This window comes from Ictidomys tridecemlineatus, chromosome 13 (assembly GCF_052094955.1).
Source record: "Ictidomys tridecemlineatus isolate mIctTri1 chromosome 13, mIctTri1.hap1, whole genome shotgun sequence".
NCBI lineage: Eukaryota > Metazoa > Chordata > Mammalia > Rodentia > Sciuridae > Ictidomys > Ictidomys tridecemlineatus.
The window spans coordinates 7,281,797-7,295,131 of record NC_135489.1 but is presented as its reverse complement, the minus strand read 5'-3'; the positions used below and the strand labels follow the sequence as shown (position 1 = coordinate 7,295,131).

Below are 13,335 nucleotides of genomic sequence, written 5' to 3'. Positions count from 1 at the left end.
GACAACACTGCAGACACCACAGCAGGAACTGTTTGGTTTAATGCTGTATATTGTTTCCACTGGTCATTGTTGTTATTTCTCTCCTCCTAAAGGGGAAGGTACTGAAAACCTTCCAGGACACTTCATTCCACAGTACAGAAACTCTATTGCCTCACATCCATATTGTTAGATGGGCAGACACACAAAGAACACGAAAAAGCTGGGAACAAACTGCCTCAAACAAACCAAGATACTTCAGTAACAGACTTCACTGCCACTACAGTGGAAGAAATGTCAGAGAAAGACTTCAGAATGAACACAATTAAACTAATCTGCAAGGTAAAGGACAATGTTGTATTTGGGGTAAAAATGGGAGTTCATAACCCACTTGAATCAAATGTATGAAAGATGATATGTCATGAGTTATGTAATGTTTTGAACAACCAATTAAAAAAATTTTGCTGTAATTAAAGTTACTCAAAACCTATGAATTATTTATTTCTGCAATTTTCCATTAAATATCTTTGGACTGTAATTGAAAAAAAAAGGTAAAGGACAATGTAAGGAGTGAGAGCAGAGAAAAAACATACACAAACTGAAATATCACTTCAATAAAGAGAAAGAGATTCTGAAAAAAATCAAGCAGAAATTCTCAAAATGAAGTAATCAATAAACCAAATCAAAAATTCAATGGAAAGCATCACCAACAGATTAGACCACTTGTAGACAGTTTTAGACAATGAAGACAAAATATGTAATCCTTTTTTATTTTGGTACCAGGAATTGAACCCAGGGGCACTCAACCACTGAGCCATATCCCCAACCCTTTTTTGTATTTTACTTACAGACAAGGTCTTGCTGATTTGCTTATGGCCTCACTTAATTGCTGAGGCTGGCTTTGAAATCAAGTTATTAAAGAAAGGAAACCAGGTAAGTCAAACATACTGACTTAGAAAGCTAACTTACTAGTAAGTCTTATCGTTTACACAAAACTAAATTCTATGGGACCAATTCTAACTTACTGGTTTTACATCCAGCATGTAACTGCTAGCCCAGTATATAGGCAATCAACTAAATATTCATGAACGGACAAGTGAAGGAATAAGCAAATGAATATTCAGAATTACAATGAACATGTGCAACAAAAACGACTGCTGGAGCTAGAGATATAGCTCAGTTGGTAGAGTGCTGGCCTTGAATACACAAGACCCTGGGCTCAATCACTAGTGCCACAGGAAAAAAAGTCAAAATGTTAGTTATATCAAGTTGTACATTTAAAATAATTGTATGAAAATAAATGAGTAAATAAAATATTTTTATATACTCTTATTTTAAAAATGGGTCTTATAGTAGAACACATTGGCACCATGAAATGATCAAAAGAAATTTACAAGAGAGCATGTATTTAAAATTCAGTGAACTACAAGTAACAGCATCCTCTACCTTACCTTTTCAACAGGGAGCAGTGTTTGCAACAGGCGAACCGCAAATAGTGAGGTGCTGACAAAGGCCATCCTGTGGTGCACCAGCAGCATCTCTGTTTGCTCCAAATCAACGCTGCTCTTATGGTAGCACATGGTTTCTCCAAGGGACCCAAACACCAGGAGCAGTTTTTCTTTCTGAAAACATTTAAATAACAGAAAATTGAGGAAAATGACCAATTTTAGGAGTCCGTGTAAAAACATCATTGAGATGAGTTTAAAATATCATTAAGCAGCAAAACCAACCAAAACAAAAATTTGGTCTTCTCAGTGAATAACCAATATCTGCTAAGATAATAAAAAAGTAGAAAAGAATGATAAGTATACATACATTCTTAAGAAAAACTAACAATTTTTAAGATTTCAATGATTTCTTGTAATAATGACCAAAAGATAATGATAAAAAACAATAGTTCCAGGAACCATACATTCCTCCTAGCGTCTAATGCTCACCTGTTCCAACTTGGAACACGAACATGGAGCTAGCTCTCTTCAATCTGCATCAGGCAGCCGAAAGGGTGCCCAGCGCATGTGCAAGCATAAAGGGGAAAATGCATTAGCACAGGAGACATGATCCCTGTCCTCAAATTGATCCTAACCTCATTAAATAAATGAAAATGAGAAGCCAAAGAATTAAAAAGCATTTAAATATCAAACTACATAAATTCTTCCTGATTAAAGGTTTCTTTTTTACTTTGTTTCAAGTAGAAAATGTTCTGCCATCATAAATTCCTAAACAACTGGTCCTTAAACAGAAGCTATGCCTTTTAAGTTGAAAGATATACATAAAAATGAAGACAAAGGCAAAGCACAAGCAGACTAGCTTCTGAATTATGTGTCCTAGATATGCTGACACAGCCCCAGGACCAGCCTCAGTGGCACAGCACGGAACAACAGCAACAAAAAGCTAGGATTCTTATTCTTGATTTTCCACTGAAATAAAGTGCACAAAAAGGAAAACAGGAAATCAACTGAAAAGTAAGAAGAAGAAAAAATCAGCTCACAGCAGGTCAGTTGGGAATTTAGAAGCAATGAGGCATCAGAAAGAAGAAAAGGTGGGCTGGGATTGTGGCTCAGTGGTAGAGCGATCGCCTCACACGTTCGAGACCCTCAGCACCACATAAAAATAAATAAGTGAAATAAAGGTATTGTGTCCAACTACTACAACTAAAAAAATAAATATTTTTAAACAAAGAGGAAGAAGAAGAAAAGGTATGTGTCAATACACTGCAATGACAAGTGACAGAGAAGAAATGCAAAATTGAATAGAGGACAACCCAGGAGTCTGGGGCCATCCGAACGGAGGCCCGGCTCCTTAGTCCTGTGAACGAGGAGTGCCAAGGGAACAAGGAAACCAGCCTGACTGCAGGCCAGGGAGCGGACAGCACATACCCTGGGCCAATGTAATTTTTAAAGTGTTCACTAGTAAGTTTTATATTTGAACAAAAATTAATTCTAGTGAAAAGATCTCTTTCTCTTATTTACTTCAAGTGAAATAAAAATATTTAATTTTAGAGAGGAAAATTATTTTACTACATTGAAATGACTGAATCATAGAGTACAAACATAACCCAACTATCTGGAAATACCTAGAAACCTGATTTTATATCCTCAGGTATTTAATTTCTGAATTAATAACAATAGATTTTTTTTTTCAGTGCTGGGGATTGAACCCAGGCCTCAAACATGCTATGAAAGTGCTCTACCACTGACCACGTTCCCCAGGCCCATTTTTTATCCCTTTGATGCCTTAGGAAAAAATACTGCTTCTTTCCTCTTAACACTGGCAGAAGCAGGGACATTAAGAAATTTTATTTCTTTAAATATATATCCAAAGGAGAGAGATTCCTCCCTCAAGAGGCATTTATGCTTTTTAAACAAGTAAATGAAATATAATTTCAAGTAGCAATGTTTAATTTAGCATTTCTAACATACCAATTGGCACTTATACAACAGATTTAACCTTTAAAGTAAAAATAATTCATTGAATCACAAAAGATCAGCAGCCAAAAGTTAAAAGTAAATGACTAACTTTTACAGATAAATGTTCTGGCCAAGAAATTTTAAGTTAATTTAAGAAGCAACTGATAAAGCATTCCTCACACTTCTCAGGAAAAACTCACTTGACGAAAACCTTCAATATGTGAAAATCTCCTAAAAGTACGCAAAATAGTGTGATAACCTTAAGGACTAAAGAAAACTCAAGATTAAGGACTACTGTCAGAAACTGAAAGACTTGAAAATATACAATATCCATTGTAAAACACACAACTTCTCTTCTCAAAGGTTTGTGTAATTGAAAAAAATAATAAAGCTTTGGATTTTTTCACACAGGATGCTATAGTTTGGATACTGAATGTCCCCAGAGGTCTATGTGTTGAAAGTTGGTCCCCAGGGTGGTGCCATCAGGAGGTGCGTGGAACTTGAGAAGGTGGGGCCTAGTGGGAGGTCCCAGGTCATAAGGGGCATGCCCTCGAGGAGGACTGTGGGACCTCAGGCCTTTCCTCTTCCTTTTTTGTCTCCTGTTACACACTCCCCACCAATGCCATCTGGTAGAGCCACCACAGGCCCAAAGCAATGAGTCTGCCCAATCTTTGACTGGAACCTCCAAAACTGAGACCAAATAATCCTTTTTCTCTTTTTAAGTTCGTTACCTCAGGTACTTTATATTATACTGAGAGAAGGCTGTCTTAATTCACGTAAGTACTGGTATTAGGTAAACATCTGGATTTTGTTTTATTTTGGTTTGGTTTGGTTTTGGTACTGGGGATTGAGCCCAGAAGTACTTTACCTCTGAGTCACATCCTCACACTTTTTCATGATTTTATTTGAGACAGGGATTTGCCAAGTTACTTAGGGCCTCACTAAATTGCTGAGGCTGGCCTCAAACTTGCAATCCTCCTGCCTCAGCCTCTTGAGTCACTAAGATCACAGGTATGCCCACTGTGCCCAGCAAACATCTGTATTATCTGCATTTTATTTTACTTACTATCTTCTGACATCTATTCACAAGGATTTGAAATAGCCTGTAACAAAGTTTGACTAAATATAGACAGACCTAGATCAAAATAACACAATTTTGAAAGAAACTTTGTAATTATAATAGTCAATATATATTTTTATGACTAAAAAAGGTAAGTAAAAGAAAGAAAGGAGTAAAAGCATGGACAGAAAGATAGACCTAACATTACCCAGCATATCAATTCTTCAAGGAAGGCAAGAGCACCACTAGATAATTTCAAAATAAAAGATATAAAATAGCAAAGGATTTTTGATAGATTGAAATTTCAAAAGATATATGATTTCCACTTACATAAAGACATATTCTAGCAGTCCAAGATCTCTAAAATATTATCTTGTATTACAATAGTCCTAAAGCTACTGTGTATGTTGGCTACTCATGCAAAACATTACCTACCAAAACACTTATTACAAAAAAATACATTAAATATACTGTCATAATCTCCAAAATCATCACTCTTACTGAAATACAAACAGCAAGAATCAAGGCAACTTTCTGATCTCTGTACACCTTGAATGGTTATTCTAAGGTTGAATTTACCCTATGAGTAACTATACCTTTAAGTCCCTTACAGATAAGCCAACTTGACTCAACATTAATCATGGAAATAGAAAAAAATTAAAACTCAAAACCATAATAGTTCTAAAAGAAAACATAGGAAAGAAGTCTTTGTACCCCAGATCAGGCAAAAATCTCTTACTACAACATCATAAGCATGATCCATAATAGAAGAAACTAAAAAGTGGAATCTTATTAAAATTAAGGACTTCTGCTACTCAAAAAACTAAGTGATCATCTCAACAGACACAGAAAACTATGACAAATCCAACACTTCATGATAAAACAACAAACTAGGAATACAGAAAACTTCCTCAACTTTACAGAGGCATCTACAAAACTCTAGTTTTGTAGAACTAGTATCACATTTAATAGTGAAATACTGAATGCCTCCCCTCAGAGATAAGGCTCCTGTCACACATTCACATGGTACCAAGGTTCCAACAAGACAACGGGGTGACATAAATCATTGCAGGGCATCCAAATTGGGCAGGAACAATAAAGATGTCTTTATCATAGTAACCTGATCCTAAATCTGTTTTCATTCATGGGTAACACGATGCTATAGATAGAAAATCCTAAAACAAACAACAACTACAAGAACTAATATGTCCACCAAGACCACAGGATAAAAAAATCAATATACAAAATCCAACCGAATTTCGATATACTAGGAATGAACAATCCAAACAATAAAATTTTTAAAATAGTTCATTCACAATGGCATTAAAAAGAAAAAAATACTTAGAAGTTACATAAAAATAAACAAGTGAGTAAATAAAGATTTTACATGACAGAAGCATCATTAGTAAAGTCACAAACATTTTTTTAAAAATACCTTACCACCACCCTCACTATCACCTAAACAGGAACAAAACATTGCAACATACTTCAGACAGTTCAATGTTTCTAATCTATTAGAAATTGAGAAAAAGAACAAAAACCAATGACCCAAGAGAGAAGAGATAAAAGTATGAAGAGTTTACAGGCAAAGAAAAGGCAAATGACTCTTAGGATTACCAAAAAGATGCTCCCGATTAACCTACTACACTGACAGGCAATATCTCATCAGAATGGCAAAAACCTGACATCTGGTTTTACGCTCTAGGCTCTAGGTTGAGTCTGGGAAAGTGCTCCTTCTAGGATGCTGCTGGTAGGTGAAAGGAATGGTGCAAGTACACAGGGAACTTGACAGTGGCTACAATTAAAAATATATTTACTTTCTGGAACAGTAATCTCACTTAAATCCTCCTCAGAGAGACACTTGTGCAAGCATGAAGTGACATAAGTAATTATGCATCACTCATAATTTGTACTATCAATTATGATCATCACCAACAAACCAATGCACACACTGAAGCATCTGCAACCTATAAGAATAAAGAAGATCCCAACATTCGGACACAGAATGACCTCTGTACCTTCTACCTCATGCACACACTATGCATTTTTAAGTTATAAAAACAAGTGTACATAATATTCTACCTTTAATGTAAGATATATAAAGTTGGTAAAACTCTACATGCTTTTTTTGCTTATATCTGCTAATAACTAAGAAAAAAATAGAGAGGATGACCCAGAAAATACAATTCAAATAGTTACCATTAGACAAAAAAAAACCTTAAAGGGAACAGGATGTCAGGGAGACAACACTGAGCTACATTTTTATGAAGAGAAAATTTCCAAAAGTGGAAACAAATTGAAACAACTCAATGTTGATATTATAACAGAGAAAGAATTCTTTTATGTGACTTTGAATTACAGTATTTTGACAGTAACATATTGAGATTTAGTTTAAGTCAAAAAAACTGCTAGAAAATCTTGAACTTTATTAGAGTTGTTCACAGTGATATTAATATTGCTATTCTAAAAAAATGTTTTATGTATGCTAAAGGTTCTAACTAAGCAATTTGTTTTATATAGGGTCTAAGACTTTCTACAATCAAAAGTATAAGAAATACAAATTTAAAATCAGAAAAACAGCAATATGAACTCAAGATTTTTTAAATCATACATTTCCTAGTTTTGTTACTGAGAGGGAAGAATGATATCACTGTAGCTATAAACACTCCCAAAAACCCATTATTAGTCTTGATAGACCTTTCCCTACTAAAAATAACCAAAACCTCTGGAGAAATGACCTATTCAGGAATGGGGATAAAATAAACCTAATTTTATTTCTGTGGCAGAAATAAAAGTATGAACTTCCAAAGACAAATGAAACCAGCTTAAAAGACCAAAAGTCAAATAAAATACTATTACCCATATCCCAAACAAAACATGATTTCTTACCATATTTATAGCAAAAAGGCTGTTGTCATCCCAGATATCAGCTGAAATTGCTTCACCAATAAGTATCATATCCTCTGCAAGCAATTCTAGAACTCTCATTATCATCTGTCTACTACCTAGGAATACAAAGAGAAAGCAAAGAAGGGAAAAGTTTTCTTATTTTCAAATAATTAGTTGATTTTTCTAGTTAGAGATGCCCCCAAGTTCCTTCCTGCCTTTTTAAAAATTGTTTTAGAATTCTTAACAGAGATGAAAAAGGAAGTAACAATCTACAACCACCACCAAAGAATTCTGTTCCAATCATAACACTTCATTTTTTCATTGCTGCATTAAAATTATACAAAAAGTGGGATGCGTCACGCCAGACTTGTAATGTATACAACATAATTTGACAACTCTCCTTTCCCAGGACCTTCCCTACTCTCCCCTTAGAGTATTTCTTGGCCAAACAAATCAAATGTGCTCATAATAGTTTAAAAGCAGCAATAATCTAGCAGAAAAACTGTGAGATAGGTTAAAACAATTTTTCAAATTCAGAGACCATCCACGTTACACAGTAAATGGCACAGTACCAAGCAAGTTTAGAAGATGCATTCTAATAATTTCTAGCTAGTATTAGAAAGAAGAGGTTTTGTCATCAATAGTACTTTTCACACAGGAGTTACATGAGAAACTATGTTTGAACTGGAACAACTAAAGGAATAATGTCCATGCAGGTGTCTGCTGAAGAAACTTTAAGATATTCCATCTAATCCCACTTAAACTCCAAAAAAGTTCCAAAAGAAACTATGTTGTCAGAGTCACACTCACCAGGACAATTTCCTTTCTCCAGAGAGTCAGAAAAACATTAAAAAAAACACTTTGTATGATTCTATGTGAAATAAGCTTTCAGATAAGACATTCCTTTTCCACATCCAAAAGGTTAACTTCTAATGAATAAACAAACTACTAGATCATAAGGCTGTAAGTTAATTTTTTCATTAAAACAGCTGGAGCAAGTTCTTTTAGAAACCTCTTCTCATATTGCACCATTAAAAGTTATGCAATAATTTACCACAAAAGGGCAAAAGAACATTTAGAAAATTTATGTACCAAGATATAGCTTTATAATTATCAATGTGACTTTTTACAGCAAATTAACAAAAGGTTAAATGCAAAATAGTTAAGTCTAAAACTGTTCTTCCAGTATGCCAGGCAGATAAATACAAACACATTATAATGCCAAAGTTCAGATATTCCTTCATTTCACATTATAAGCATAGGAGTCAACATATAGTCAACTCCTTAAAGTAGTTATTTATTCAATGAGAGGCAGGAGCAGACAGTTTTCTTCATTATCAAAGATTTCAATGCTATCCAAATATAAACTTTCCTCCTACTTTCCTCCCCATCACCTCAAGCAGGCAAAAATTGGCCAAAGGTCTTAAAGAACCATTAACACAGGATGCTTTTTACTTTAACAGTATATAAAATAAGAAGGGCAAAACTTGCTCGTGTTCCTATCCTGACAAGTTCATCAATTACTAAAAACATACAGATTTAGAGGGGAAAAAAATAAAATCATTACTGCTTCCAAAGCCTTCTTTCCCTCACAAAGGCTGAAGTGTTCTGAACCCAGAAGAACCTTGAGCCAAGCCCTGCATTTAGCTATCTGACTTCAGGGAAGTCTGTAATCATTCTAAACTTGTTTCCTCATTTGAAAAAGTTAGGTAAAATGGTAACTACCACTACTGGGAGGAAATGGATTGGTGTGAGAAAAATGAAAAACAATGCACATAAAACCAAGTACAACAGCTGAACTTAGAGGGGACCCAATACATGTGCTTTGTTACTAGACTAAACATCAGTCATGTTGTTTTGCTGTTGTTACCACTCTTTAGTAAAAGAATACCTAAAACTTTTGAGCAAAAATATAACCCCAGAATATTTGTGGATTTTTTTTTTTTGAAAGGTAAGAAGAGTCCAATTTGGGGATTTTGTTTTTAATGGTTCGTGGCCTGTAAGAAACAAACAGGAGGCATGAACAACAACTCAGAAAGTATGTGAAGAGCAAAAGCTAAATGTTTTTATTCTGATCTATTTGTGCAGTATACCTTCTCTTTTTCCAGGGCTATTTTATTGTGTGTGCTTACATTTAAAATACAAAAATGGAGCATGTGCCAATAAAAACACGTAAGTGGAAAAGGATATGCTATCTGCTTAGCATTCCATGCCATCCACATTGAATTAAGACATAATAAAGACCTTATTAAATTCTTAGGAATTCAAACAAAAAAATAAGCAAAAAATATATTCTAAAGACCCTGACATACAAAAAGGAAAAAATTTCTGGAAAAAAATAGAAAACAAACACAAAACATATAAGAGGTAGGATTTTAAAAACAACTAACCTGTTTTTAAGAGGGGAACTGCTGATTCCAGAATGAAGACACAGAACTGGGGAAGACTCAGCTGCTGGAATTGTAGTTCCAATGTGTTTTCAGTTTCTAGTTCTGGAAGATCTATGTGTCCCATATCCAAAGGTGAAAGGATAGATATCCTTGAGTTTATGTGAGCATGACTATTACTTCCGCTGTAAAGCAAACAAACAATAACCTTAAATATGGCAACAACCCTCAAGCAGATTTACTGTCTACCTATTGCCCTTCATGTTAAGAAGCCTCACACTGGTCAAGACTATATTGCTTTATGCAACCGTTCAGGTAAGATATGTAAAAATCCTGACAAGTTCCCAAGATTAAATTCCACAAAGAAGACTTAAAATTATACATGAAGGAGATGGGGATATAGCTCAGTGGTAGAGAGCACTTGCCTAGCACATGGAAAGCTCTGTTTGATCCCCAGTACTGCAAACTAAGAATAAAAAATGAAAGTTATACATGAAGCCAAAAACGCATTTAATTTTGATTTTCAAAACTATCTTGAAACATGTCATTTGTATAGTGACAATCAACACTAATAATAACCCACAATTTCTGAAAGAAAACAAGCAGATTTACATGAAAGCTCTTATATAATCAATTTGCAAAGGCCAAACTAAATAGTTCATATAGTTTCATAGATATTCTGTGATTTTTACCAAACATTCTATGTAAGCCAGTGTTAGCAACTAAAGAATATTTCCAGAAAAACTTCATGGGAATGGATTACTTTATTTAGTACATTCAACATTATATAATGATTTTGAAAATGCATCCAAAAGATGGAACATCTCATCTTCCTTGGCTTTCTTTACTGACGAATTCTTAACTCGGGTCTCAAAATTTTTACTTTTGATGTGAAGCTTAATCACAGAGATACACAAATGCTATTTAACATTTAAGACTCCCCAAATTTTATACTTGTTTTTTTCATATCTTCAATTTTAAGATTCTAAGCATCCCAAAATACAGAAGTGGACCGGACTTCTATCAATCTCTGGAAGACTTGTGAGGAAGTTGTTCACTCAGGAGTAAAAATGTCTAGGCACGGAATGCACCAGAATGTGGTAGAAAGGTTAAGGATCAGACTTATCAACCATCTATCACATAAGAACTTTTAAAAGCACAGGCTCTCTTATCATATGACGCATTCTCAGCTCAGCTCTTTACCAACTACTATGCTCTCTACCTCCAGAGCTCAGAGTTTCCTGAAAAACATGATAATGATGATGATGACAATGATGATGACAGCAACTCTACTATAAGACTGCTATGAAGGTGACTAAAGGAGGGCAGGTGTGCAAAGCATGTGGCCGGACACCTTATGCACGTACAGACCTGTATCCATTCACTTGCCCCAGAAGCAGCAGCAGCAAAAGATGATACTCAGGTCAAAAGATACATATGCATGTAATTAAACACTTTTTGGAATGACGCTAAAGAAGAGACTAGTGATGTGTATAGTCTAGGATAAGGCAATATACAAACGCTAAGTCAACTCCTTTAGGCGGGCATGATAATATGAGCAACCTGTATTTATACAAACAATAAATAAGATACTATAAATGAAGAGTCCTTGTTTAATAAAAAAATTCTCCAGTCACTCCTTTAGTAAAGACTATTGCATTTAAATTATGATTGGACTTACAAGAATGTGTTTAAAAATAACAAAAATGTACCTGTCATTCAAAGCCACACTTTTTATTTAAACTAGATCATATTCTTTTCAAAGCTGGTAAAACTTGGTGGGGTTTTACAGTATTGAGGATTGAACCCTGGGTCTATACCACTGAACTATATCCCTTGCCTTTATTCTTAATGTTTTATTTTGAGACAGAGTTTCACTAAGTTGACCATGCTGGCCTCAAACTTGCAGTCTCCCAAGCAGCTGGGACTACAAGCATGCAGAACCATACCCAGCTCATCATTTCTTTTTTAAGGAAACATAAACAAATAGAAAACATAATTCAATGTGTAGAACAGAGATACTATTTTGTGAACAGGCTGTTCGGGTGCACACAAATACACAGGGCATATGTTTGTGTACCAAGTGCTAAGTTTCAACATAATATTTATTTATTTATTTTTAATGTAGATCATGATGTAAAAAATATGAAAAGAGTATACCTGGGATAACATTTAAAAAAGAAGACAGAGAAGACTAATTATCTCCCTCTGAAATTAAAACACACACACATTAACTTTTTACTAATTCCCCATGAACACAACCACCAGTCACCTGGAGGACACTGCATCCCAGTCCTGGCCATCTCCTCTGGGCCGTTGGCCTGTGCGCCCCACCACAGAAGGCCGAGGGCTGCTGCTTCCCGGGGATGGGTTCGGGGAATGATGAATAACTCTTACTTCATGACAATAAGACAAGGAAGAATTTTGGGAAATCATGTCTGGGAAAATAAATTTTAAAATAAGTTTATCCCTTGGTAGAAACAGATTTCTGATTATGTAGTATATGTATAATTCTTCAAAACAAATAACAAAATTAAAAAGTAGAAATGCTTCCATGGGGTAAAAATAAAAGATCAAACTTTTCTGCATGTATTCATTTAGCAATTACACGTTTTTATCCAACTAGTCTGATTATATGGAACATTCTAGTCACTGGAAGTCACAGTGTTAGAGACCACCAAGAAGAAAGATACTTGATCATGTACACCAGTGCTGAAAACTCTGAGAACCCCTACCTCAAACTATGTACAAAATTAAATCAAAATGGATCAAAAATCTAAATATAAAAACTATTATGCTCTTAACAAAAAATATAAATCTTCATGACTTTGGATTTGGCACATAAAAGACACAAACCACTAAAAATATAAATTGAACCTCATAAAAATTAAAAACTTCAGTGTATAGAAGGACATTATCAGGAAAATATAAAGGCACGGCTAGGGATACAGCTCGTGATAAAGCATTCTCCTAGAATGTGTGAGATCCTGAGTTCAACCCCCAAACACAGAAAAACAAAACAAACAGGCTATAGGATGGGGAACAAATTTTTCTTACAAAAAATGTATCAGATAAAGGCTTAATATTTAGAATGCACAAATAATTCCTAAAAACTCAACAGAAAAGAAACAAACAACCCAACTGAAAACTGGGCAAAGGACTTTTAGTAGACATTTCCCCAAAGAAGATATAAAAATGAATGGTAAGTACATGAAAGTCAGTAGGGAGATATTAATCATTAGTCTTGGGAAACTCAAAGTAAACCACAATGATGCCAGGCACAGTGGTACACGTCTGTAATCCCAGCAACTCAGGAAAATGAGGTAGGAGGATCACAAGTTCAATGCCAGCCTCAGCAACTTGGCAAACCCTGACTCAAAATAAAAAATGAAAAGGAGTGGGGATGTAGCTCCATAGTAAAGCCCCCTTAGGTTCAATCTGGTACCAAAAAAAAAAAAAAAAAAAAAAAACAAAACCACAATGACATACCACTTCATATGTACCGGAACGGTTATGAGTTTTTTAAAAAGAAAGAAATAACAAGTGTTAGTGAGGAAATTCCCTACATTGGAAGCTTCACAGATTGCTGGTGGGAATGTAAAATTATACAAAAGTT

The 13,335-nt window shown here is 34.8% G+C and overlaps 1 protein-coding gene across 7 annotated transcripts in view; it reads right to left on the bottom strand.

Annotated features, from left to right (window-relative positions):
• Positions 1-13,335, bottom strand: part of Rttn (rotatin) — a 152,692-nt gene that overhangs the window by 127,304 nt on the left and 12,053 nt on the right. For all 7 annotated transcript variants that reach the window (XR_013429485.1, XM_078029895.1, XM_078029897.1 and 4 more), the window contains 4 exons: positions 11,992-12,157; positions 9,723-9,904; positions 7,333-7,448; positions 1,428-1,598 (listed from right to left, as the gene is read on the bottom strand). Coding sequence is in view for 6 of the 7 variants with exons in the window: in XM_078029895.1 (XP_077886021.1) it covers positions 1,428-1,598; positions 7,333-7,448; positions 9,723-9,904; positions 11,992-12,157 (635 nt within the window). In the remaining variant the exon portion in view is untranslated. The remainder of the gene's footprint in view (positions 1-1,427; positions 1,599-7,332; positions 7,449-9,722; positions 9,905-11,991; positions 12,158-13,335) is intronic.